The 27,845-nt window shown below is 38.0% G+C and overlaps 3 protein-coding genes and 1 long non-coding RNA gene across 4 annotated transcripts in view; 3 read left to right on the top strand and 1 right to left on the bottom strand.

Moving 5' to 3' along the window:
* Positions 1 to 27,845, top strand: part of ZNF641 (zinc finger protein 641) — a 104,982-nt gene that overhangs the window by 58,916 nt on the left and 18,221 nt on the right. The window lies entirely within an intron of this gene.
* Positions 7,916 to 9,713, top strand: LOC105103828 (olfactory receptor 8S1). The gene is given in 1 exon segment (XM_064491264.1): positions 7,916 to 9,713. A coding segment is annotated over 1 exon segment (924 nt). The 5' UTR covers positions 7,916 to 7,935; the 3' UTR covers positions 8,860 to 9,713.
* LOC135322388 (uncharacterized) overlaps positions 20,427 to 27,845 on the bottom strand; it is a 37,570-nt gene continuing 30,151 nt past the window's right edge. The window contains exon 3 of the long non-coding RNA XR_010382898.1: positions 20,427 to 20,945. This is a non-coding gene — a long non-coding RNA (uncharacterized LOC135322388). The remainder of the gene's footprint in view (positions 20,946 to 27,845) is intronic.
* Positions 21,282 to 22,238, top strand: LOC135322498 (olfactory receptor 8S1-like). Its single transcript, XM_064491287.1, is given in 2 exon segments — positions 21,282 to 21,884; positions 21,886 to 22,238. Coding segments are annotated over 2 exon segments (933 nt in total). The 3' UTR covers positions 22,216 to 22,238.

The raw sequence follows: 27,845 nt of genomic DNA, 5'->3' as shown, positions 1-27,845 counted from the left end.
CTGTCTGTGATGGGATGCGTAAATAAACCTAATTCAGGGGAAATGTTAGCTACTCATGACTCAGTAGAGTTTGCGTGTGTGTGTGTTCCTTATGGTTGATCAATGGGATGTGTCAAGCTCACTGAGTTATTCCAGAATTTGCACGTGTTTCTCTCTCTCTCTCCCTCTCTGACTAGGCCATCTGAATTTACTAACTGTCCATATAAATTAGGCTCCTAGCCTCCCACAGAGACTGATAGATAGGAATGCTATCTCCTTCAATGTTTGTATTTCAAAAAGATAGTTCCCGGGTCCTTGAGAAAGACAGGCAAGAAGCTCGGAGAAGATTTACATCCATTTTTAAAGCAGAGAAATAATTTACAATTTCAAGGTTTTAAAGCAAACATCCCAAAAAAGGTAGGTCAGGGACCTATAATCAGGAAGAAATCTGTTTAAAGTTTAGTTAAGCTGAAGGAAACATTAAGACTGTATTTGTCAATACATATATACATGAATATAAGGAAACTTCTATGGTAATGAGTTCAAAAATTTGCTTCTGGCAAAACTCCAAGGAATTCAAGGAATTAATTCAGCTGTATCCTGGGCTTGCAGGCTTAGCTGCCCATCCATTGGCTCTTTAAATCCAGGTCCTCTTCTGAATGGTTAGATGTGAGAAGACTTTATTTGTGCAGTAATACCCTTGGGAAAATATTTAAAGCAATAGGAGAAAATAGTGAAAAACGACTGCATAATTGGCTTTGAAATTAGCTGAGTAGTTCAAATATTTATATGCGGAGAATCAGAACTTTTCAAAATTGTATTTCTATTTACTTTTCTTTGGATTCAGAGCAACCCAAGTCTATAAGAATTTAGAAAAGGATTTTGAAATCTTAGCCAGGAAGGCTCCTGGCACATGCACTAATGTATTTCTTTTTTCTAATACTGGCATGTAAATAGACAAAAGTTTTTCCTCAGAGAAGACAGCTCTTTTCTTTCTGCATGATTTACTGAGACACTCAGTTAACAGGTCAGAGCACCTAGACAGCTTTCTTCACTGGGGGAGAGGAGAGCTAGGCCTGCCTTGATCTCCTGGGACACTTACCAGTTCTCTTCATCTCCTTCTCTCTGTATCTCCCTGGCTCTATACTTTGTCTTTAAGCTTTCTTACAACTCTGCTCTTATGGTGAGATCATCCTCCCTCCATCCATCTCTATCTATCCCTCCTTGATCTGGTTTTTCTCTATTTACTCACCTATTCTGACCTGCCCTCAGAATTAACTCTTCTCCTTTCCTTGAGAACACTGAACGATTAAACTAAGGCAATGAATAAGACATAAGTTTAACCATAACCAGTGTATGCTGAGCACTGCAGATAAGTTATGTAAATAACCTCTTAAAACTATGTAAGAGCGGTATTGTTATATGCCATTTTATAGATCAGAAAATTGAGATAAGGAAGGCTTAAAACCTCTCCAAAGATCATACAATTGGTAAGAAACACAACTAGGACTTGATGACTTGACCCCAGGTATGTCTCAAGCCAGAGGAAGAGACATAGGAGAGGCTCAGGAAAACAAAATCTGTTATACTCACAGAAACAGTAGGCGTGGCATGCTACACAGGGCCACATGGGGAAGCACCAGCACTGGTGAGGGGGCAGAAGAGGGGAGAGAGAGAGCATGGCCCGGAGCCTTTACTGGGGTTTTCACTGGAAAGGCAAAGCAAGGCAGGGTGTAAACAGTTTGGAAAGGCAAGGCATTGGCTAGTTTAAATAATTTCAACAGGCTCTATGCTATAGAGGTGTCCCTAGTTGCCTGGTACCTGGCTCTGGGATGATTAAGGCAGAGGAATATTGTTTCCTAGGGTGTAAGGGCCATATAGAGGAGATATAACTCTGAATTGATTAATTGGCATATTAAAGGCATTCTCCGGGTTGATTCCTTTGCTATCTCTAAGAATTAGCTATCCCTGGTAAGAGGCAGACACTCCTCAACCAGAGTTTTTTAAGATGTCAAAACATCACGTTATATAGAATATAAAAAATATAAACAATACACTGAGCCAACTCTTTCCTGGCAGTTCTCAGTGCAGATTGTACAGGCCAATTAAACATCTTTGTCACTGGATCTCAATGAATTCTGCCAACTTGTCTACTGATTGCCTCATTGATTACATTCACAGGTTGATTTGGATTTAGTATCTAACAAGGGCTTGATTGCTGGGTGAAGAAACAATAGGAGAAAAAGTCTCAGTCTTCCTTAAGTAATTAATAGTGTCAGCCATGAGGCAGAGAAGGCCAGAATGAGCCAGCTGACTGAGCCGACAACTTTGAACACTGATCTTAAAGCTAAGTTTATGTCTTAGTGTCAGGTCAGAGCAAGTGAACTTGGGCAAGTTCTGGGTTAGCATAAGTTAGCTAGATCTGGTATTGTTGCTGCAAAACCAGCCTCCACACCATGATAGCCAGACTGAGACTCGGAGGCAGAGTTTTGGGAGAATCTGAAAAATGAACAGCGTTATTGCTTTGCCAGGCAAAGGGGAGTCACGGTAGGCTAATGCCTTAGAGACGATGAATCCCTCTTGGGGTTGGGGTCTTGAGGTTTCATAGAAAAACTGGATGGAACAGAAAAGGTGATAACAGTCAGGGCACTTTACAGGGTGCTACATGCCTCTTAACCTCGATGATTTTTCCTGGCACCCTGGAGGAACTGGGGGGATGATGGGGGGGTAGGTGTGGGGTCTGTCCTGTCCATTCTTCTGTAATTGTTGGCCCATTACCTCCTTCCTGGAGCATAGCCTCTAGGTTAAAGCTATTCTTAGTAAAGAAAGTATAGGGAGGGGATAGCATAAGGGAAAAGTTTGGGAGTTGTTTAGCACAAAAGCAGTAAGGGAGAAAAAAGCAAGTTGCAGGATTTCTTAGTCAGAATGAATGAACAAACAGTTTCAGCATCAGGGAAGTTATTTTGTTTCCTACTCCTTCAGTATGAGAACACAGAAAGTGGCAAGGTTTGAATATAACACTGTTAAATAGAGCTTAATTATGGATCTGTAGAGGGGAAGAAGTAATCGTGACCATTGAGGACAGGTGCCTTCCCACAGTAGAACATGCAGAGTATTCTTGTCTGGTCTTATGTCGCACATGGCCTTGGGACTGTCCTCCTCATCGTCTTCTCCCGTGTCTGCCTTATGCACCATTCTGAGCATCAGTTCCACCACAAGCAGAAGCAAAGCTTTCTCTACCTGTTCGTCCTACCTCACTGCAGTGATCTTGGTGGGTCTTAGATTTTCACTTGAACAACTGGGCCGATGGTGTCATCATTTGCTAAAATCAGCATGGTTGAGGGAAATGCACATTAGGAGGATGGAAATTAAGGATTTAATTTTTGTTTGTTAGTTTGGCTGATTGGTTAGTTGCATTTTGACTAAACTGCTTAACATACTTAATAGATATCAAAGTGGAATGTCAAGAATCCAGCTGTATATATTACTTAGAAGTTCTAAGGAGAGGTCAGGGCTAATATTTGGGGTATATGTGGTATTTGGAAATAGAGCATTGACATAGAACATATAAAGAAAATGAAGTGAAGAGAAGGTCCTGGGAATGAGCTCTGGAGCCCTCCAGCATTTCTAGTTCAAGTTGAGAATGATCCACCAAGAGAAATGGGAGCAGCAGCCATTGAGCAAGAAAGACAATCAGGAAATTTTTGTGTCACAAAATCCAAGGAAAATGAATGCTACCAGGAGGTCAGCTCCTTGAATGCTACAGAGGTCAGCTGTATTGAATGTTCCTGAAAATTAAAATAAGAAGAAAACAGAAAAGTTACCATTGGATTTTGCAACATCTGTTTTGCAAAGTTGTTGATGATATTGACAAGAGAAGTTTCAGCTAGCAAGAGTAGGATGAAAAAAGGATGGCAAGTGAAAAAGTGTAAAGTACAACCACACATGTTTATTGAGAAGTTTTGCTATGAAGGAGACTGAGAAAATGGAGCAGTAAGTTTAAGGGAAGTCAGAGGATTCTTTGTTTTTGCTTCTCACTGTTGGTTTTGTTTTGTATGTAAGATGAGAGATACTAAAGCTTGTTTAGGCGTTTGTAGAAATGGTCACATAGATACAATGTCAAAATTGGAGGAGGATGGAGGCAAACTTTAAATCAGGTTTACCACAACTGATGGAGGAGAATTCCTGAAGAAGTTCAGAGGCTGGATGGACACTTACGGGAGATGCTGTATGGGGCTCATGCATCAAGTTGGAGATTGTAATGAAATGATCCATGTGATCCTTTATGCTCTACAGAATCCTGTGATTTTAGAAGTAAGGCTTACCTGTTTGCATATATGTGAGAGAGTGTGGGTAGGAATATATGAGCGTGCAAGTGTATAGTGAGGATCAAGTTTTGTCAAACCTGAGGAAGCCTCACACTGGTCTCTGGCTAGCAGAATCGTTTGTAGGCGCTCCGTATTCACCCCATATCCTCCTCTTTCTCCAGATCGCAACAGTGGCAGGAATGCCAGGGGTCCAGATAATAGAATATTTCTATTTCCTCATGAGTACAGATTAGTCCTCAATTCCCTCGGGCCCTCATTACTTAATCTCACTCTTTAAGAGCCAGCCCAGGATATGGGTAGCAAATGGGGAAAGACTAGGGAAAAAATGGTAAAAGTCACACAGACTGGCCAGGAGTCCTCCTCTGAACCAAAAGAGATAAAGGAGAAAGAAAGAAGAAGAAAAGGAGGATGGCCAAAGCTTTGTAACAGGTACTGACTCAAACCAGAGCCCATGCATACCAACACTTGGGACTTTATCTAAAACTAAATACAAGGTGACTATTTAATTGCATTACACACAACAGTTTTCAACTGGATGGGAAAGAACACAAGCTTTTCCCAAGGCCTAACGGAGTGCTTTGAGCATCCCATGTCATTCATCTCTCAAAGTGAGGCAGAGGGCAACGACTCAGGTCTTCAAGTTAGAGCTGGACCTAACAGTCCTTCTCAGTCCTTCCTAGCCCACTGGATGTGAGGAATCTTACTAGGCAACTGTTCCAAACCTTTCATTGCACAGCACAGGGAACTGAGCTCAAGAAGCAGCAGCAAAAGAGTGCCTTGCCAAACTCACAAATGTAGGTCATGACAGAGCTGGGATGAGATATTTATAAGGCTGAGCAGTTTGCCACTTTATTAATTTGTAATCTGTTTGTCCTTTCCCTTCATTCATTAAATGAAGTTTAAGATTCCTTTGCCTCTGAATGGAGGGGGAGCTATAGCTTCTGGGTGGGCAGCAGAATGGAGCATTTCTGAATTACAGGAATGAGTGAGTTTGGTGTATTCTCTGGTGGGAGATTTCCTAGCAAAATGCCAGGATCTTAAGCTGAAAGTAATTTTAGAGATCATTTAGTTCAGGGCCCCATCTCCAAGCAAGACCAAATCTGTAGAAAGCACAGTCTAGTCACATATCTCCTTAGAATTTTTTCAGAGATAAAGCAAAAGTCTGCAACTCTCCTTTCCATTCTTGTCATAAAACAAGATGTTTTGAAAGTTTTTATTATTTTAAAGCCTAAACACCTGTTTTTACAAAGATTTTACTTAGAGATACCACAGGGTCTGTAACTAGGGTGAAAAAGGTAGAAGAAGGAACATCTTTGACACCCTTTTTGCCCACTCCATGAGAGCACAGCATCCTTCACTTTAAGACATTCTTTTCCCTTAAAAAACTTCTTTCTTTCTTTCCTACCAGGGACCTTTCAATACAGAGAAGCCCTAGCCACCAACACTTCCAGTGGCCTCAGGATCACATCCTCCAGCCACGTTTCCTAGACCACAAATTTGAGATTAAAGAGCTAGTAGACGGAGGACAAGCAAAAGGCAGAACAAGGAATAGAAAAGAAAAACTACTTGAGCCATTTCCATTCTCCAACTGAGCATCTAAGACTCCTTGTTGAAGAAATGGCTTCTCAGACCAGGTTGAATTTTGTTAGAGAATATACAGGGCAGAAATGGACTAGGAAGAGGAAGAAGTGCATATGTATGTTGTTGGAATTGGGCTTAATTAATTGCTGAGTTTGAAGCAAAGTAGAATTATGGATGACATATTACCCCCTATAAAGATATTTTTCATTGAAAGTGTAAAAACCATATTTTAAAAAATGTAAAATCAAAACAATTGTTCATGCTGATACTACCCTAATAACTCAGCTGTTTGTTTTTCTGTTGTTAATCCCACATAAGCCCCTATTGTGTGCATATTTTTGCACAATTTAATGAATTTATACTAATCATGTATTCTGATCTTCTTACTAGATATAATGAATATTTTCTGTTTCTGTGTCTCCTCTATAATTATCATTTTAATCATTAGATAACATCCTGTCATGTGTTTCTATAAAAATAGAGTAGCTATTCTCCAGTTACTAGATCTTTTAGGTTGATCCTTGCGTTACTGTCTTGAAAATAAACCTGGACTATATATTTTCACGCATAGCCTTTTCATTCTTTTGAATTATATGTTTAAGATAAATTTCCAAAAGAGAGAGCTTAGATTGCATATTGCCAAAACTGTTTACCAAATATAATGCTACTAACAATGTATAAGGTCATATAAGACTCACCAAATCTTGCCAGCACTGGGTATCACAATTTAAATAGTTAACTTCCTTACAAATAGATGTAGAACAGTATTGTCATCTGGCTTTAATTTACAAACAGAGTGAAGATTTCCTAATATATTTCTAGTATATGCATAGGATTTTAGGCTAGTCACACATTCACCACTTTAATTTTGCCTAAGGAATTGCAGCAGCTAGAAATCATGGCAGAGAGAACCTGCATACAGACAGGCCTTTAGAGTCATTCAGTGCTAGGTGATGAATCCCAAAGGGTAAATACTGTGGGGCAATATGGAAATGAGGGAAATATAAAAATATTGAGGAGACAATTAAAAGAGTAACATAATACATTAGGCAGAAATTGGAGAGACTATGCTGTACCCAGCAACATATTTAGACTAAACCAAGAAGAATCAATTGACTTGTTAAAGATCATGGGCTAGGTAAACTAGTTCTTATCAGAAACAGAGTTCTTACAATAATAAATTACCTTTGTTCTGCAATCAGGTTTACTCCATTAAGGATGTTATCCCTGTTTTTTCTGGCAATATAACCAGTTCTCTCTGAGGTGGACTGACAAGTCCAAGGTTCTCAAACTAAGCCAACTGGTGTTGGAATTAGGACCAGAAACCAGATCTTAAGGCCTATTTTTATATAGTTTATCATGGAAACCTTGGGAGATAACTCAAATGAGAAAACAGACTGCCTGAATAGTAGCTGCGGCTCACATCAGGCTCTTTTGACTCTTTGTACAGCCCCATTACCAGCCATTCAGCAGAGCCACAGAGACCTCAAACTGGCCCTTTTCTTAGAAAAGGACACAGGCCATAGAATGTATGTGACATCTCACTGCCAGGGCAGCTTATGGTCTTACTCATGGAGTTGCCTATGAGCCATACATTTATTTATTTCATTAATTCTTTTACTTATTCAATAATCAAAAATATTTTTATGATCCTCTATATGTGGTGCATTAAAAATAGAACAGACTTGTGTAAAAATCTAGCTTTCTGATTTTTTTTTCACTTATTCTGTAAACTTTACTAAGTACCTACTACATGCCAGGCCCTTGGGTCTGGTACAATGCCCAGTACTTGGATGCTTATTAAATATTTTCTGAATAAATGGGTATTAAAAAGATTAAAGAAGCAGTTATGGAGGAGGGACTTTGGAACGCTACATGCCTCCAGAGTTGAAGTAGTGATGGGGATGATGTGTGTGACTTAGAGGGTCACATTTTTGGCTTCATAGTTTTTATTTTTACTTTTAAGCTGGAAGTCATGTTTTTCATAGGAGAGGCAGTCATATTCATCTGGAATGACTCAACTGTATTATATTTCTTTTTAGGGCCAATGTCTCTAATCATGAAAAATCTCACCATCATTACTGAGTTTGTCTTCATGGGACTTTCCAGGAATCCTCAGATCCAGACCATGCTTTTTGCACTATTCCTGGTGATGTACCTCTTAACTCTGATGGGGAACCTGATGGTGATCTTGGTGATCAGGACTGATTACCACCTTAAAACACCCATGTACTTCTTCCTAGGTCACCTGTCATTTCTGGATCTCTCCCTATCTTCAGTAACCATGCCCAAGATGCTGCAGAACTTATTAACTCAAAAGAAAACCATCTCTACGTGGGCCTGCATGACCCAGAGTTTCTTTCTCATGTTCTCTGGGACCACAGAGAGCTGCCTACTTTCTGTCATGGCCTATGACCGCTATGCTGCCATCTGCCACCCTCTGCTCTACAGTGTGGTTTTGAACAGGCCTCTCTGTGTCGGAATGGTGATTGCAGCATGGGTAATGGGGTTCCTAAACTCGTTGTCAAACAGTCTTTTCACTTACAACTTACATTTCTGTGGGCCCAGTGTCATCCCTCACTTCTGCTGTGAGCTGCCTTTACTCTTCTCTCTATCCTGCACTGATCCTGCTGCCAACGAGGCCTTTCTTGCTGGGTCACGTGCATTGTTAGGATTTTTAACACTTTCCCTGATCCTCTTCTCTAATTCTAGAATCATCTCTGCTATCATAAGCATCCATTCTCCTGGGGGTTAAGGAAAAGCCTTCTCTACATGTTCCTCCCACCTCACTGTGGTGCTTTTGTTCTATGGGACAGCTTTATTTAGGTACATGAGCCCTCTCTCAGGCTCCATGTTGGAGCGTGTGGTCTCCATTCAATACAGTGTGATTACATCCTTGCTGAACCCTCTCATTTACAGCCTCAAGAACCAGGAGGTGACGACAGCCCTGTGTAGAATGTTGAAGAAATAAATGTGCCTCTTTATGTATAAAGGAGTCATGGTGTGTTTGGTCTGAAGATAATGGGAAAACATAGTCAGGGGATGAGGTACACTAATGGCTAACTTGATCACTTAAAAAATTTACCATTTGATGAATATAACCTCTTGGGTATGCTTTAAGTATGTGATTGTTTATTTTATTGTATTTGGTAAAAAAAAAAATAAAGTGAAGACAAAAATAGGTACTGGGGTGGAATAGTGCAGAGTCCAAATCTGTTTGTCTTGCTCAAGAGTTTTCAAAGTAGTTTGGCGATCTAAGTATTAAAACGAAACAAAACACAAAAAGATGGGCATGTGAAAGGCATTTAAGGCATTTCAAGGTGAGTACTGAGTGAAGATGATGTTGAATCATGGTGGTTGCTTTATCCACCTAACCTGGGGGAAACCTAAAAAACTGATGTGCCTGATTAGAGTTACTAACTTTCTAGTCGCAAAGACACAGATTAACAGAGACTACCCTAACCCATTCAGAGGAACAGGAACTGTTTCAGGTGTGCTGGTGGTGACATTTTGAGTGTCTGGGATGGCATCTGGCTGTTTGGTGACTAGAGAGCTCCTTGGAACCCGAAGTCGTGAATGTGTATGCTCTCTCACAATGATGTTTTTATTCCACCCTGAGGATATCAAGTCAATTAATTCACCTGGTGTCTGACAGTCCCAGTCAGCCAAACCCCTCCTGAGCCCACTGCCGATTGTTGCTTGACACATATTCAATCAAATAAACTAATTTTTTTGTCAGAAAAGATTCATGAGTGAGGGGACAAATAAGCTCAAAACCCAACATGTAGGCTGATTCACACGACTCCTTTAATGAAATACTTAATATGCATCACCATGTTACCCTTATAAGCATTAAACAAAAGTAAAATTTTTTTCCCTTTGGCATTTTCTTAATTTCTTAGAACTCAATAAATATTGTTGATTTGTTTTATACTTTTATTATGAACTCTTAATCTTAAATATATGATAAATTCTATAAAATTAGTAGAGGAATGTATAGTGGGTGAACAAGAGAAGTACTTTTAAAGATGTAAATATTTAAAAATCATTTTCAGAAAAAAATGTATTTCATTTTGAAGTATACGTCTAACTATGGATAATGGTTATATATCAATAGTAATTACCTCTTGAGTCAGTTATTCTAAGGATTTGTTAAGAAAAAAAGGGGGTTTTGTACAGAGTGTGGCCAGTCATGCCCCTCATGTGGAGCATCTGGTTCTCCCTTAAGTGATCCAATTTCAAGATATAGTTAGGAGGTAGAATTACCATGAGTTAGTAACTCTTCAAATAAGGGAAGAGTTAATAATAATATCATTGTGCCCCCCTATTTTAATATTCTTAAGAGAAACTCTCCACAGTGGATCTATTTAGATATAGTTTATAGTTGTGGGAAGGGCATCCTTCCCTAGACCAAAGCCTAATAAAGGATATGAGGTCACTTAAACTGACATCAACAGTATGTCATCTGCTTCTTGCAACCACTCCCTTTCTCATCTGCATCTTTGAGAGATGGGTCCAATGACTAATCTATACTCAGTCTCCCATTCCTTAGGAGATTGAGGCAGTCACTGGCACAAGCTTCCATGTGTGTCTGCCACCTGCTCCTTTATTCAGTTCCTACTGCAGACTCTTGTGCAGTAAAATCCATGGTGGACTGCCCCACCAGCCTCCCACATATACAGTATGAATTGTGCGGTAAAAGCATGCTTACACTCGAACTGTGATCCCTCATCTTGTCACTCTCATTCCCCCCTCCTATCCTTCTGATATATTTTATGATCTTGATTTATATGCCAATTTGCTTGCATTAATGTTGGTATTAATTTACAGTCCAACCAGTAGTATATTAGAGAGTTGGGCAATGTATATCTGCCAGGCCTGAGAACAATTTTTATATCGTGTTTAATATTTATCAGTTTGATAGGCATAAAATGTTAATTCTTCCATGTATTTGCATTTCTTTTTTATTTGCATAAATAATATTTAATATTTCTTATTTATTACATAAATAATACTTAACATTTCTCAAATTTTTTAAAAATATTTTTTATTGAGTAATAGTCATTTTACAATGTTGTGTCAAATTCCAGTGTAGAGCACAATTTTTCAGTTATACAAGAACATATATATATTCATTGTCACCTTTTTTTTTCACTGTGAGCTACCACAAGATCTTGTGTATATTTCCCTGTGCTATACAGTATAATCCTGTTTATCTGTTCTACATTTTGAAATCCCAGTCTGTCCCTTCCCACGTCCCGCCCCCTTGGCAACCACAAGTTTGTACTCTATGTGAGTCTGTTTGTTTTGTATTTATGTTCTTTTTTTTTTAGATTCCACATATGAATGATCTCATATGGTATTTTTCTTTCTCTTTCTGGCTTACTTCACTTAGAATGACATTCTCCAGGAGCATTCATGTTGCTGCAAATGTTGTCAGTTTTTATGGCTGAATAGTATTCCATTGTATAAATATACCACCATTTCTTTATCCAGTTATCTGTTGATGGACATTTAGGCTGTTTCCATGTCTTGGGTACTGTAAATAGTGCTGCTATGAACACTGCGGTGCAGGTGTCATTTTGAAGTAGGGTTCCTTCTGGATATATGCCCAGGAGCGGGATTCCTGGGTCATATGGTAAGTCTGTTCCTAGTCTTTTGAGGAATCTCCATACTGTTTTCCACAGTGGCTGCACCAAATTGCATTCCCACCAGCAGTGTAGGAGGGTTCCCTTTTCTCCACAGCCTCTCCAGCATTTGTCATTTGTGGACTTTTGACTGATGGCCATTCTGACTGGTGTGAGGTGATACCTCATTGTAGTTTTGATTTGCATTTCTCTGATAATTAGTGATATTGAACATTTTTTCATGTGCCTATTGATCATTTGTATGTCTTCCTTGGAGAATTGCTTGTTTAGGTCTTTTGCCCATTTTTGGATTGGGTTCTTTGGTTGTTTTTTTTTTTTAATTTTTTATTGATTTATAATCATTTTACAATGTTGTGTCAAATTCCAGTGTTCAGCACAATTTTTCCGTCATTCATGGACATATACACACTCATTGTCACTTTTTTTCTCTGTGAGTTATCATAACATTTTGTATATATTTCCCTGTGCTATACAGTGTAATCTTGTTTATCTATTCTACAGTTTTGAAATCCCAGTCTGTCCCTTCCCACCCTCCACCCCCCTGGAAACCACAAGTCTGTATTCTCTCTGAGTCTATTTCTGTCCTGTATTTGTGCTTTGTTTTTGTTTGTTTGTTTGTTTGTTTTTGTTTTTGTTTTTTAGATTCCACATATGAGCGATCTCATATGGTATTTTTCTTTCTCTTTCTGGCTTACTTCACTTAGAATGACATTCTCCAGGAGCATCCATGTTGTTGCAAATGGCATTATGTTGTTGGTTTTTATGGCTGAGTAGTATTCCATCGTATAAATATACCACATCTTCTTTATCCAGTCACCTGTTGATGGACATTTAGGCTGTTTCCATGTTTTGGCTATTGTAAATAGTGCTGCTATGTTTGGTTGTTTCTTATTAAGTCGTATGAGCTGCTTATATATTCTGGAGATCAAGCCTTTGTTGGTTTCACTTGCAAAAATTTTCTCCCATTCCCTAGGTTGTCTTTTTGTTTTACTTATGGTTTCCTTTGCTGTGCAGAAACTTGTAAGTTTAACTAGGTCCCATTTGTTTATTCTTGCTTTTATTTCTATTGCTTGGGTAGACTGTCCTAGGCGAACATTTTTGAGATGTATGTCAGATAATGTTTTGCCTGTATTTTCTTCTAGGAGGTTTATTATATCTTGTCTTATGTTTAAGTTTTTGATCCATTTTGAGTTTATTTTTGTGTATGGTGTAAAGGGGTGTTCTAGCTTCACTGATTTACATGCTGCTGTCCAGTTTTCCCAACACCATTTGCTGAAGAGACTGTCTTTATTCCATTGTATATTCTTGCCTCCTTTGTCGAAGATTAGTTGACCAAAAGTTTGTGGGTTCATTTCTGGGCTCTCTATTCTGTTCCTTTGGTCTATATGTTTTTGTACCAATACCATGCTGTCTTGATGACTGTAGCTCTATAGTGTTGTCTGAAGTCTGGGAGAGTTATTCCTCCAGCCTCTTTCTTTCTCTTCAGTAATGCTTTGGCAATTCTAGGTCTTTTGTGGTTCCATATAAATTTTATTATGATTTGTTCTAGTTCTGTGAAATATGTCCTGGGTAATTTGATAGCGATTGCATTAAACCTGTAGATTGCCTTGGGCAGTGTGACTATTTTAACAATATTGATTCTTCCAATCCAGGAGCATGGGTTATCTTTCCATTTTTTAAAGTCTTCTTTAATTTCCTTCATCAATGGTTTATAGTTTTCTGTGTATAATTCTTTCACCTCCTTGGTTAGATTTACTCCTAGGTATTTTATTTCTTTGGGTGCTATTTTAAAGGGGATTGTTCCTTTACTTTCTTCTTCTGTTGATTCATCGTTAGTTTAAAGAAATGCAATTGATTTTTGAATGTTTATCTTGTAACCTGCTACCTTGTTGAATTCTTCGAACAGCTCTAGTAGTTTCTGTGTGGACCTTTTAGGGTTTTCTATATATAGTAACATGTCATCGGCATATAGTGACACTTTACCTCTTCTTTTCAAATGTTTGTTAAACATTGGTATTTCCTCTTTTATTATTAGCATGCCATTTTCCTATTTTCTTAGTGAATTCATAGTATTAATTTTTTATTCGAATGATGTGTTTAAATAAGAAGGATATTAGATTTTTGCTATAAGTTGTTACAACCTTTTTCAGTTTATTGTTTTACTGATACTTTTCAACTTTTAAAATTGTGTTAAGTAGTCATATCTAGCTTTCCTTTTGTGTAATTTTTCTCTGCTATTAAACTTAAGAAGTCCTTTACCATCTGTGTCCAAATTTTTTCTTCTAGTTTTTTGTGTGCTTTTTTTACATTTAATTTAATTCATCTGGAATTTCTCTTGGCTCTTCCAAGTGAACAATTACAAGAGTCTGACCCTTGTTTGGTTCAGAGATTCAGGGCTAGATGCAAAAATGGATGAGGAGCAAAGAAGAGATATCCAAGGTAAAATAATGTCAAGAGCCAAATTAACTATTTGGATCATTTCTCAACAGCAGGTTTGCAACTAGGGTTAGGAAGAGGCTGTGTAAATAGGATTTGAAACATAACTTTTAAGTGATTCTCCTGACTTACGTAAGGGTAGGGAGGAAACTATGAAGGGTATTCTCATCTATTCCTGGGTCTTAAACTATCATTTTTAATCTTAAGATTCCCCCAAACTATAATTTCATTCACAGCTTTGCATCCGAGAAACAGACTCATTTGCCAAATGCCAACAGACAATTCTACCTAAATTTTCCTAACACATCTTCCTAATTATATTTACCCTCTGCCACTGGTTATCCCATGCACTCTCTGACTTTAAATATTGCCCTCAAATCTATGAATCCCAAGTGTGTATCTCCAGCCTGGATTGCTCCTAAGAGTTCCAGATTCATATTGCATTACCTTGGTTACCTCTTGGCTACCTAATAGGTATCTCAAACTTAACATGTTCAAATTGAACTGATGACTTAGGTTAATGGTACCATAATTCATCCAAAACCTAAAAGTCATCTTCCTTTTTTCACTTTCTCCCAGCATATGTTCAGTACATAAATAAATCCATTTTGCTCTACAAATATATCCTGAGTCTAGACACTTATCACCTCCACCTCTACCAGTCTAGTTTAAGCCATCATCTTCTCCCACCTGGACTCAGGGTTGATATTCCAAATATTTAATAACCAGTAAGGCATGAGTACAGGACCATCAAAATGACCCCCAGTGGATAGAAATGGATGCTGTCTTTCTTATCTGCTATGAATACTGGCTGAATATTAGCCTAGCTTGTAGTAATGCAATACGTAGCTTCCTAATCAGCCTCACTGTACTCATTATTGTCCCTTAAAGCTTATTATTTAAAAGAAACCAGCCAGGTAAACTTTTTAGAAAAATCATAAAACAGATTACATCATTCCTTTAAAGAGGTAAAAAAAGAAAAATCAATGGCTTCCTACTATTTAAAGTCTAAACTCCTCCCTGGATTTACAAGGCCCACATAATTTGGCTTTTATAAGCCTGGTGAATTCATTTCTCCTGTTTTCTCCCTCATCTGCTACACGCTAACCACACTGACCTTTTTACTGTTTCTCAAAGACTCCAGATTTCTTCCCACCCCAGAGTTTTGCATTTGCTTTTCCCTCCACTGGCACATTTTTCTCTGAATATGCATATGGATTGTTCATCCCCTTTATGTAGGCCTTCCTGAATCATATTCTTCCCACAGAATTATTTCCTGGTTACCCTATATTAAATATTCTGCTCTCCCCTCCCTTCTACCACATATCACCAGCTAACAATATTTATGTATATTTATATTCTATCCTCCTCAAGCAAACGTAACCAAAGAGCAAAGACTGTATCTTACCACTATATTTCAAGCACCTAAAACAATATCTAGGACATAGGAGACATTCAACACTATTTGATGGGATTTCCATGTCTGGCCATACAGAGTAACTGGTACCAGATTTGCCCTTCCACCATAAATAACTAGAAAAATGAGCAAAGTATCTGAAAAAGGAAGCCTGTTTGCACTTATTGGAAAACCGCTCAGGACTTTGAATCCTGAGAGACAGGATACAAGTAAGGTGAGCCCTACTGTTATCCTGCCATTCTCACTGGAGGCACTTTTCAGACCAGGATGCATGAAGGAAAAACAAGCAGAAAATGGCAGTGTTGCTGAGTTTAGGAGACAGAGATTACGTTCAATAAGAAAAAAGAGAGAGAAAGTTGTGGAGCAGTGTGCCAGTGAGAAGAGATACATAGATAAATAATTCTAGAAACTTGAATATAGATCCCCATGAGCCTTTGTTTGAATATGAAGCTGTGCTTTTACCATAGCGTGAAACTGGACCAAGCAAAGCAGCACTGCTGTGAGAAGCTGTGAGGAGAACAACTCCAGGAGATTCCACATGACTGAGAGATACTTAAGTAATGACCATCCAGAGTGGAAAACCGCACTGAACACTGTGGCATTCAAAAGATTGCATAGAAAGGTCACAGTTTAGTAGTGGGGCTACTAGTAAACTAGCATGCACAAGAGTTAGACCAATTCTTCACAAACTCTTCCAAAAAATAGAACAAGAGGGAACACTTCTCACCTCATTTTCTGAGGCCAGTGTTACCTTGGTACCAAAATCAGAAAAAGACATTACGAGAATATGTGATACCCCTAAGCCTGATCCTTAAGCAACGTGAATTGATTATTTATACCTTTATGCTACTTATTTGAAATATAAGTACTTCTAGTCATTCCATTCATAATTGGGGTCCTACAACCTATGAGGAAGCAAAGCCCAGGTGTCCATCACTAATGGAAACTATTCCTCCTCCTGAGCTTGTCTGTTGGGGAAGAAATCTAGACTCCTTCCAAACATAGGCCTGAATAAGGTCTATTTTCATGATGGCTCAAGAATAATAATTCCCTTTCCCCAACTTTTTCTTAACTATGTAAAGAATCTAGAGATTTGATGTCCAAATATCCAAAAGATGAGGACTGAAATGTGATGCTTCTTGTGTCCCAGTATCAGGAGAAAAAGTCATACTGGTTGTAGAAGTCACTAGCAACAAGAAGGAAAAGGGGAAAGGAATGGTGGGTGCAGAAGACAGTGCTACAGCATGAGAAGTAATAAAAGCTTGGGAAGGTAGTATAGTTAAGTTAGACTTTCAGTAAAAGTGGCTTTGAGAGAAGTAGAGTGAGGTAATGTAAAAATCAGAGGCTCCAGTGAAACATGGGGTCAACTGGATACTTTTAAATATGGGAGATATTTCAATACATTTACATTCTTGGTATAAATGAGTAAGGGAAAGAAAAAATTGATGATAAAAACAGATAGCATAGTTGAAGGAGAAGGCCCAGGATGGGATGGAAGTTAAAGTACAATTACAGGTGCTAGTCTTGGATTAAAGGCAGGTACCTCTACCACTACAACCAAGGAAAGGGCAGAGGGATACATTTATAAGTGGGGAATCAAGAAAATTAAAGAGTTCTTGCCTTATGGCTTTAATTTCCCTTATTGGTCCATGTGATATAAATATGTGCAGAAAGAATATAGCACACCTGAAGTTCATAGAGTTTGGAGTAAATACAAAGGGAAAGGGGAATGTTAGACTTTATACAGAGAGTGTGTGGGTGGCGTGTGTGTGTGTGCACGCGCACACGAACACTGGTGCCTCTCTGTGCATACACTTGTATGTCTGAGGTTGAAAAGCCCTAGACTGAGCTTTGTTTGTCAGATTTGGCATTGTTCCTTGTGCCCTTCCTGGAAATTTTTCTGCACCCCCACTTCCAAATCATAGTCATCACCAGGTCCCAGGTGACTCTGACTATTGTCGTCTGGGACCAGTGAGCAGTCCCAGGTTCCCTGGGGTCCTTACTCTTGCTCCTCTCCCAGGGCTATCTTGGCAAGAGATGGCCGAAGAGAATAGTACTGGAGGAATATAAGACTCCTACAGACTGGTCAGGAGCCCTTCCAGGACTCAGGTGGGTTACCATGGGGAGACTGACAAGAACTGATTACTTTTAGCCATGTCCAGGAAGTCCCAGTGCAGAGGAAGCTCGCCATTTTGGCTCTAGCCACAACTGACCACACAGGGTCTGATCCTAGAACCTGTCAGGAAATAAAATGGACTTTTTGCAGGGTTTAGCTAGAGCCCTCTCTGATTCTACTTGCCCAGCTGTGGGGGCAGTAGGCAGTCCTCTTCAGAACCCCAAACAGGAGCCAGATTTAAAACAGTCCAGCTCAGAAATATGGGTGAGAAAGGAAACTTTCATAAGTTTGTACAAGTTGGAAGAATCCTATTTTAACCAAAATTCCTTATGGCAACTAAAAAGAAGTAAAAATAGTCATGAGGGAAATAACGTGGCCAAAGTAAACAAGTAGACCAAGCTTTTTTTCTGGGAGTAGAATCTCATGAGATGTTAATCTGTGTGCACTTCTGTCCATCTGGGATCTCTGTCTCCTCCCTACATGTCCCTGGTCCCTGAAGAGAAACAGGTCGTCTTTTGGCATGGGGGAGCTGGCAGGAGGCATTCTGATGGAGGGCTGGAGGATCATTTCCTCAAATGTGCACCATCACAGGAGTACAGGAAACAGAAAGAGACCTTCTTATTCTCTCTTGCATAACTTTCACTGAGTTCTAAGATCTTACGTCTTTAGGGATAACAACAGATCATGAAGTTCTGTTCCGTGCCTCCAAATAAGAATAAATCTGTGGAGAGGACAGAATGGCAATGCAGTCTCTTAGAAAGTTTCAGAGGTGGAGATTTCCCCTCAATTAACACCTTTGCTCTGATTTAGAACTGGGAATGAGAATGGAAGTTTTCTTTATCTGAAAAGCCAATGCCAGGGTCTACAAATATTCCCAAAGGATATTGGGAAATCTCCATGTGCTTAGGGATAGAAGGGCATAGCTGGGCACCTTCTTAACTCTTTTCCTTTCTGTCTTTTACGTAGTCAGTTTCTTTCTATCAAAGCTCCTCTTCCACCTAGAACAGTTTGTTCATTGTTCCTTACCCTAGAATTCTTCCCTGTGATCCTGGTCAGCTCACTCTGTTCCCTCCCACTAAGCCGTCTGAACTTCCCAAGGAAGAGTGATCTTGGTAGCCAGAAAGATGAGTCAGATCTAGGGGATGTCATTGTTGGTGGGGCTCCCTTATCTCCTTTAGTAAATCGATCTTAAAACTAAGCAGAATGTTTTCAGAACAACTACATTGTTTGGGTGCCTCATTAAAAGAGAAAGGGAAGGAATTCTGTTGTTTACTGGGTGCAGTTAAAGCTGGGGATTTGATGGGGGTGTTTGAAAGGAAAAGGGAGCTGGAATTTTAAGGAAAAATATGGCGAAAAGAGTCTTGAAGACCAGTTCTAATCATACCAAATAGAAATTTAATATTTAGTTTTTGCAGCTACTATTGGTATGTTTCCATGTTGCCACATAGGCCTTGTTATTATCACTTTATTGTCTACATATTCTATCCAGTTGGTGTTTAGACATTCCAGGAGATATTAAACTGTTTCTGGTTTTTATAGAACATACAAAAATGCAGTGTGCATTGTTCTACATGTCACATTTTAGTCTTTCGAGTTTTAGTTTTAGCATAAATACTAGACCTTGTAGGACTCCTAACTCAAAGTGTGCAATTTACAATGCCATCAACAATGTGTAGATGTCACACTCACCACTCTTCCTAGGATTATTAGTGTAAATTTTTTTTGAAAAAAACCCACAAAAATGGATCCATATTTTTGCTTTATTTTACTTTAAAAGAATAGTTAAGTTGAACATTTTCCCAAATGCTTCCTTTCTCTTGAATTTCCTCTAGCTTTCCTATTTATGTCATTGGTAAAAGAATTTATAAAAGAGCAAGAGTAAAATGAACTGAGGAGAGAGAATGTCTGTGGGTGTTGAGACTAGTTCTGAGAAGACTCCTGGGAAGGTAGTTGTAATATTCCAGTTCAGGTCGCAGTGAAAAATGTGAACACAGGTAAAAGTCCTGGTCTAGACATTTTTGAGGCAGTAAAATGCAATGACAACAGGAGCAAAGTGATAGAAGGAAATGAAATACTTAATAAGGACTTGATTATCAGGTCATAAGCTAAAACCAAGGTAGTGTAAGATTAAAGTGATTTGATCAATGTCTCCAAATAAGTTAATGTCAGAGTTAGTTCCAGGTATTTGTCTTCAATCATTAAAAATCACTTTTAAGTAAGTTCATCTCAACCATATGAGATAGATATAATTGCTCCAATTTATAGATGTGAAAATTGACCTTCAGAAGAGTTAAGTCTCTTGCTCAAGTTCACATAGCTTTCAGTTTTTGGGTCTAGCTTTTTTAATTTTAGACACAGTGCTATGTGTAAGCTATAACTACACATTCCTCTAAATATACTTTAAATGACTCAAAATATATGTTGTCCATCTGCTGGGAGTGCTGTGGTGGAAGGAACACTGGACTGAGAACAGAGAATTCAGTTCAATTCTATGTGATGTGGAGCAAGTCACTTCATCTCTTTGAGCCTCTGTCCTCCCACTCTGAGATGCCTGACAGCCCAACCTTACTGGCCTGAAGAACAGAGGAAATGATCCTGAGGCACCCCAACCCAGTCCCACAAATACGTTTCCAGCTTTGCTAGTATGCATTTAGAGAGATGGGGTACCCTTGAAGGGATCCTGAAATGTTTGGAAAGCCTCTTGCAACCTCTGCTAGCATCATTCAAGTCCCTTTTCCACATCTTCCAAATCTCAGGATGTCTATGATAAGATGGTGAATGCTATAGTTTCTGGCTTTAAGATCCAAATCTAAATATAAAAACACTTGGAAAAATGTCTTTTCTGAAACAATTTCATTTGAAGCATCCTATTTGTTCTCATAAGTATACTCTTTTAAAAAAAATTTTTTTTTGGGGGGGATAATTAGGTTTGTTTGTTTATTTTTAATGGAGGTACTGAGGATTGAACCCAGGGCCTGGTGGATGCAAAGTGTGCACTCTACCACTGAGCTATACCCTCCCCACCATAAGTATACTCTAATGGTTAAATCATGTAATCTGATTTAGGTTCCAAAGATGTTTGCTATGTTCACTGACAGAATCAGTGAGACCTGTTGGGGAGGGCCAAGGAAGGTAGAAACCCTTAAAGTCACTATATTAATTTCCCAGGGCTGATATAACAAAGTACCAGAAATGGGGTGGCTTAAAATAATAGATTTTATTGTCTCACAGTTCTAGGAGCTGCAAGTCTGACATCAAGCTGTCAGCAGGGCCACACTCACCCTGAAACCTGTAAGGAAGAATCCTTGATTGCCTCTAGGTCTGGTGATGGCTGTCAATCTTTGGCTTCCTTGACTTGCAGATGCACCACTCCAATCTCTGCTGTTGTCACATGGCTGTCCTCCCTCTGTGTGTCTACTTCACTAGGGTCTCTCCTGTCTCTGATAAGAACATCAGTCATATTGGATTAAGAGCCCACCCTACTCCAGTATGATCTCATCTTAACTACATCTGCAATGACTATTTCCAAATCAGGTCACATTCTGAGGTACTGGGGGTTGGGACTTCAACATATTTTGGGGGGTGGGGGTGGGGCAGAATTCAACTCATAAAAATCACAATTGGAATTACTCAACTTCTTTTCCTTTTCTATTTTTAAGCTGAAAGAAGTATTGCCTGAGAAGTTTCAGGGAGTGGGGGTGATATTCTGATCACTAGAAATTACTCAGATTCTGTAATACTTGATTTCTTTCCAGGTATGACATTTCTAAACAACTATGAACAACTTCAGTTTCTTCACTGAGTTCATCTTTCTTGGGCTGTCTGCTGCCCCTCACATCCAGGCTCTGCTCTTTGTGCTGTTCCTGGGGATTTACCTCCTGACCCTGATGGGGAATCTGGTGATGATCCTGGTGATCAGATGGGATTCTCACCTCCACATCCCCATGTATTTCTTCCTCGGACACCTGTCCTTCCTAGATATCTGCTTCTCCTCAGTTACCATGCCCCAAATGCTACAGAACTTTCTGTCTCAGAAGAAAAGCATCTCAGTGTGGGGCTGCATTACCCAGAGTTTCTTTTTTCTTCTCTCTGGGTGTGCTGAAGCCAGTCTTCTCTCTGCCATGGCTTATGACCGCTATGCTGCTGTCTGTCACCCTCTGCTCTATACCGTTGTCATGAACAGGCCTCTCTGTACTACAATGGTTAGTGTAGCATGGGTGATAGGGTTTCTGAATTCACTAGTAAATAATCTTTTCATCCACAAGTTATATTTCTGTGGGTCCAACATCATCTCCCATTTTTGCTGTGAGTTACCTTCACTATTCCCTCTGTCCTGTACTGATCCCACTGCCAATGAGTTCCTTCTGTCAGGGTCCAGTGAGTGCATTTCTGGGACTGCTGACACTTCCCCTGATCCTGTTCTCTTACTCCAGAATCATATCTGCCATTCTGAACATTCGCTCCTCTGAGGGCCAAGGCAAAGCCTTCTCCACCTGCTCCTCCCACCTCACTGTTGTGCTCTTGTTCTACGGGACAGCTCTATTCAGGTACATCAGTCCCGCCTCAGGCTCAGCGTTGGAGCGAGTGGTCTCCATTCAGTACAGTGTGATCACATCCTTGCTGAACCCCCTCATCTATAGCCTCAAGAACCAGGAGGTGAAGGCAGCTCTGCAGAGGATGCTGAGGCAACAAACGTGTGCCACAGGGTAAGAAAAAGCTGTGTGACTCTGCTCAGGAAATAGAAAATTTATCTCTATAGGAGAAAGATTTTTATAGTCACAGAGCACTTGGGGAAGACAGATTACAAATAAATTCAAGTATTTGTTTGGACTTCAAAGTAAATAAATTTCCCCCAAAAGGGGGTGCTGGGGGAAAGAGTTTGATTTACAGGCCCCTATCTAGCAGCCCTTTGCAAAATAATCTGAGGAGATAGCAGGGTTGACACAGATGAGCAGGACAGGGTCTCTTGCCAAAATGCTGACCCTTTTTTGGGCATTTTCATAAAGGTACATGATAAAGAAAGGAGCCTACAACAAAGAAGAAATCAGATATATATAACACTCCAGAATGGAGACAGAGCCATCCACTTACCAGATCTAGTGGTATTCACTAGCATTAAAATGTACCTGCATGTAGGCTGGTGTGATGATTAATTTTATGTGTCAACTTGGTTAGATTGAGAGATGCCCAGATAACTCTCAAAATATTATTTGTAGGTGTGTTTATTATGGTATTTCCAGAAGAGATTAGCATTTGAATCAGTAAAGAAGATTGCCTTCACCAATGTGGGTAGGTATTATCCAACTGTTGGGTTCCTATATATATATATATATATATATTGCATCTCCATTATCTATTCAACTTTTGATGTGTACTTAGGATGCTTCCATATCTTGGCAATTATAAATAATATTGCTGTTAATAGCAAGGTGTAGGTATCTTTTTGAGTTAATTCTTACTTTGTGGTTGACTTTATTCCTTTGATAACTATGTAAGTTTAAAAAGCTAAAGCTTTAAACATTCTTAGAAACCATATGTAAATTAAAAAATATATGTGCAATAAAAAAACTGATCTAGCAAGCCATGAAAGACATAGAAGAAACTTAAAAGACATATTACTAAATTAAAGAAGCCAGTCTGAAAAGGCTACAAACTGTATGATTCCAACCAAATGACATTCTGGAAAAGGCACAGCTACAGATACAATAAAAAGATTGTGGTTTCCAGGGGCTTGGGAAGAGGGAGGGAGAAATGAATAGATGGAGCACAAGGGATTTTTAGGGCAATGAAATTATTCTGTATGATACTATAGTGGCTACATGTCATTATGCATTTGTCAAAACCCATAGAACATCAAGAGTGAACCCTAATGTAAACTAAAAAAAAAAAAAAAAAAAAAAAAAAAAAAAGAATGAACAGAGGGAGAATTTTAACAAAAGACTAGAAAATATAAAAAAGAACCAGTCAAAGCTGATGAATACAATACTGAAATGAAAAATAACACTAGAGGGAATTAACAGTATATTAAGTGATACAGAACACATAAGTGATCTGGAAAATAGAATAATGGAAACAACCCAATTAAAACAGCAAAAAGAAAAACAAATTTAAAAAATAAGAGGGGCGAGGGGATAGCTCAAGCAGTAGAGCTCATGCCTAGCATGCATCAGGTCCTGAGTTCAATCGCCAGTGCTTCCTCTAAAGATAAATAAACAAATAAACCTAATTACCTCCCTTCACCAAAAAAAAATTAAAAATTAAAAAAAAATATGGATAGTTTAAGAGACCTCTATGACAACATCAAACATACATCAAGGAAAAGAGAGAGAAAAGGGGGGGTAGAAAATGTATTTGATGAAATTATAGCTGAAAATGTCCTGAACCTAAAGAAAGAAACAGATGTCCAGGTACAGGAAGCGTCCCAAAGAAGATGAAATGAAAAAGGCCCACACTAAGACTTATCATAATTAAAATGCCAAAAATTAAAGAGATAATTTTAAAGGCAGGAAGAGAAGAAGAGTCATATACAAAGGAACTCCCATAAAGTTATCAGGTGATAACTTTTTTCTGCAGAAATTTCACAGGCCAAGTGAGTGGCATAATATATTTAAAGTGCTGAAGAGAAAAGCCTATAATCTAGGATACTCCTTGAAGCAAGGTTATCATTCGAAATTAAAGGAATGATAAAGAGCTTCTCAGACAAGCAAGAACTAAAAGAGTTTATCAATACTAAACTGACCTTACAAAGTGTTAAAGGGTCTTCCTTAACGAAAAAGAGAAGGCTACAATAAGAAATAGAAATTACAGGAAAGATAAAAGGTAAAGGCAAATATATAGTAAGGCTATGGATCACCCACTTAAATAAGCTAGTATGAAGACCAAAAGATGAACTGTAAAAAAAACACCTATAATTATAACAAATAGGTAAGGGATAGGCATGAAGATGTAAAATATAACATCAAAAAATACAAAACTGGGTGGGAGGAGTAAAAAAATGTAGAGCTTTTAGAATGTGTTTGAACTTAAATGACCACAAGATTAAAATGAGTAGATAAGTTATAATAGGTCAACATGTATAAATTCTATGGTAACCACAAATCAAAAACCTCCAATAGCTACACAAAAACTAGAGAGAAAGGAAAACAAGCATACTGCTAAAGAAAATCATCAAACCATGAAGGAAGAGACTAAAAGAAGAAGAAAAGAACAGAGAAGAACTGCAAAAAACAACTAGAAAACAAGTGACAAAATATTAATAAGTACATACTTATCAATAATCATTTTAAATATCAATGGACTAAATGCTCCAATCAAAATATAGGGCAGCTGATTGCATAAAAAACAAGATCCATCTATATACTGCCTACAGGAGACTTACTTCAGAGATAAAGACACAGACTGAAAGTGCAGGAATGGAAAAAGACATTCCATGCAAATGTAAACAGAAACCTGGAGTAGCAATACTCATATTAGGCAAAGTAGATTTTAAAACAGAGTTATAACAAAAGTCAAAGAAAGGTATAATATAATGATAAAGGCATCAAAATAAGAAGTGTATATAACTATTATAAACATATGTGCACCTAATATAAGAGCATCTTAATATATAAAGCAAATACTAGCAGACATAAAGGGAGAAATTAACAACAATACAATAATAGGAGACTTTAACACCCCACTTACATCAGTGGACAGATCATCCAGACATAAAATCAATAAGAAAACAATGGCCTTAAATGACACATTAGACTAGTTGGACTTAATAGATATCTACAGGACATTCCATTCAAAAATAGCAGAATACATATTCTTTTCAAGTGCATATGGAACTTTCTGTAGGATACCTCACATGCTAGGTTACAAAGCAAGTTTCAACAAATTTAATAGGATAGAAATTATATCAAGCATATTTTCCAACCACAACTGCATGAAACTAGAAATCAGTTATTGGAAGAAAAATGGAAAAAACACATACACGTGGAGACTAAACAACATGCTACTAAAAAGCCAGTGGGTCAATGAAGAAATCAAAGAAGAAATTAGAAAATATCTTATGGCAAATGAAAATAAAAACACAACTTTCCAAATCTGGGATGCAGCAAAGCAGTCTAAGAGGGAAATTTATAGTGATATGGGAATACCTCAAGAAACAAGAAAAATCTCAAACAACTTAAACTACCAATTAGAAATTAGAAAAAAAAGAAAATACAAAGCTCAAAGTCAGTGAAAGGAAGGAAATAATAAAGATCAGAGAGGACATAAATAAAATAGAGACAAAAAATAGAAAAGATCAATGAAACCAAGAGCTGCTTCTTTGGAAAGATGAACAAAATTGATAAGCCTTTAGCCAGACTCATTAAGAAAAAAAAGAGAGAGGACTCAAATAAAATAAGAAATGAAAGAAGAGAAATTACAAGTAACATCACAGAGTTACAATCAATCATAAGAGAAAGCTACAAACAGGTACATACCAACAAATTGGACATACTAGAAGATATTGATAAATTCCTAGAAACATACAGTCTTCCAAAACTGAATCAGGAAGAAATAGATAATCTGAACAGACTGATTACTAGTATTGAAATTGAATCAGTAATCAAAAAATTCCCAAGAAACAAAAGTCTGGAGCAGATAGCTTCACATGGGAAATACACCAAACATATAAAGAAGAGCTAATACCTATCCTTCTCAAACTACTCCCCAAAATTGGAGAGGACAGAACACTATCAAATTCATTCTATGAGGTCACCATTACCTTGATACCACAACAAGACACAGACACTACAAAAAGAAAAAAGAAAAAAGAAAATTATAGGCTATATCCATGATTAATATAGATGCAGAAATCCTCAACAACATATTATCAAGTTGAATTCAACAATATACAAAATGGATCATACACTATGATGAAGTAGAATTTATTCTAGGGATACAAGTATGGTTTGATATCCATAAATTAATCAATGTGATATACCACATTAACGAAACAAAGGATAAAAATCACATGATCACCTTAATAGAAAAAGAAAAAGAATTTGGCAAAATTCAACATAATTCACGATAAACCCATAACCTCAACAAATTTGGTATAGAGGGAACATATCTCAGCATAATAAAGTCCATTCATAACAAAACCAAAGCTAACATCATACTCAATGGTGAAAAGTTGAAAGCTTTTCCTCTAATGTTGGGAACAAGTCAAGGATGACCACTCTCACCATTTCTATTTAATATAGTGTTGGAAGGCCTAGCCACAGCAATCAGACAAGAAAAAAGAATAAAAGGAATCCAAATTGGAAAAGAAGAAGTAAAACTGTCACTGTTTGCAGATGACATGATACTATACATAGAAAATCCTAAAGACGCTACTAGAAAACTACTAGAACTCATCAATGAATTCGGTAAATTTGCAGAATACAAAATTAACATAACAGAAATCTGTTGCTTCTAGATACAGTAATAATAAGCTATCAAAAAGAGAAAGCAACAAAACAATCCCAGTCAAAATTACATCAAAAAGAATAAAATACTGAGCAATAAACTTAACTAAGGAGGTGAAAGACCTGTACTCTGAAAAATATGACACTGATGAAGGAAGGTAAAAATGATATTAATAAATGGAAAGATATCCCATGTTCATGAACTAGAAGAGTTAATACTGTTAAAATGACCATACTACCCAAAACAGTCTACAAATTTAATGTACTCTCTATCAAAATACCCATAACATTTTCACAGAACTAGAACAATCCTAAGATTTACAGGGAATCACAAAAGACCCAGAATAGCCAGAGCAATCTTGAGAAAGAAGAACAAAACTAGAATTATCATGCTCTCTGACTTCAGACTGTACCACAAAGCTACAGTAATCAAAACAGTATTGGACTGGCACAAAAACAGATATATGTATCAATGGAACAGAATAAGAGCCCAGAAATAAACTTACACACATATGGTCAGTTAATCCAGGAAAAGATGGAAAAATACACAATGGGAAAAAAAGTTTCTTCAATAACTAGTGCTGGGAAAACTGGACAGCTACATGTAAAAGAATGAAATTAGAACATTTTCTCACACCGTATACAAAAACAAACTCAAAATGGATAAAGACCTAAATGTAAGACCAAAACTCATAAAACTCCTAGAGGAAAACATAGGCAGTACACTCTTTGACATAAGTCTTAGATTGTTTTTGGATCTGTCTCCTAAGGCAAGAAAAACAAAAGCAAAAATAAACAAATGGGACCTAATTAAGCTCAGAAGCTTTTGCACAGTGAAGGAAACCACGGACTAAACAAAAGGACAATCTACTTAATTGGGAGAAAATATTTGTAAATGGT

This window comes from Camelus dromedarius, chromosome 11 (genome assembly GCF_036321535.1).
Source record: "Camelus dromedarius isolate mCamDro1 chromosome 11, mCamDro1.pat, whole genome shotgun sequence".
Taxonomy (NCBI): domain Eukaryota; kingdom Metazoa; phylum Chordata; class Mammalia; order Artiodactyla; family Camelidae; genus Camelus; species Camelus dromedarius.
Note: the sequence above shows the minus strand (reverse complement) of the source record. Positions and strands in the feature narration are given on the sequence as shown.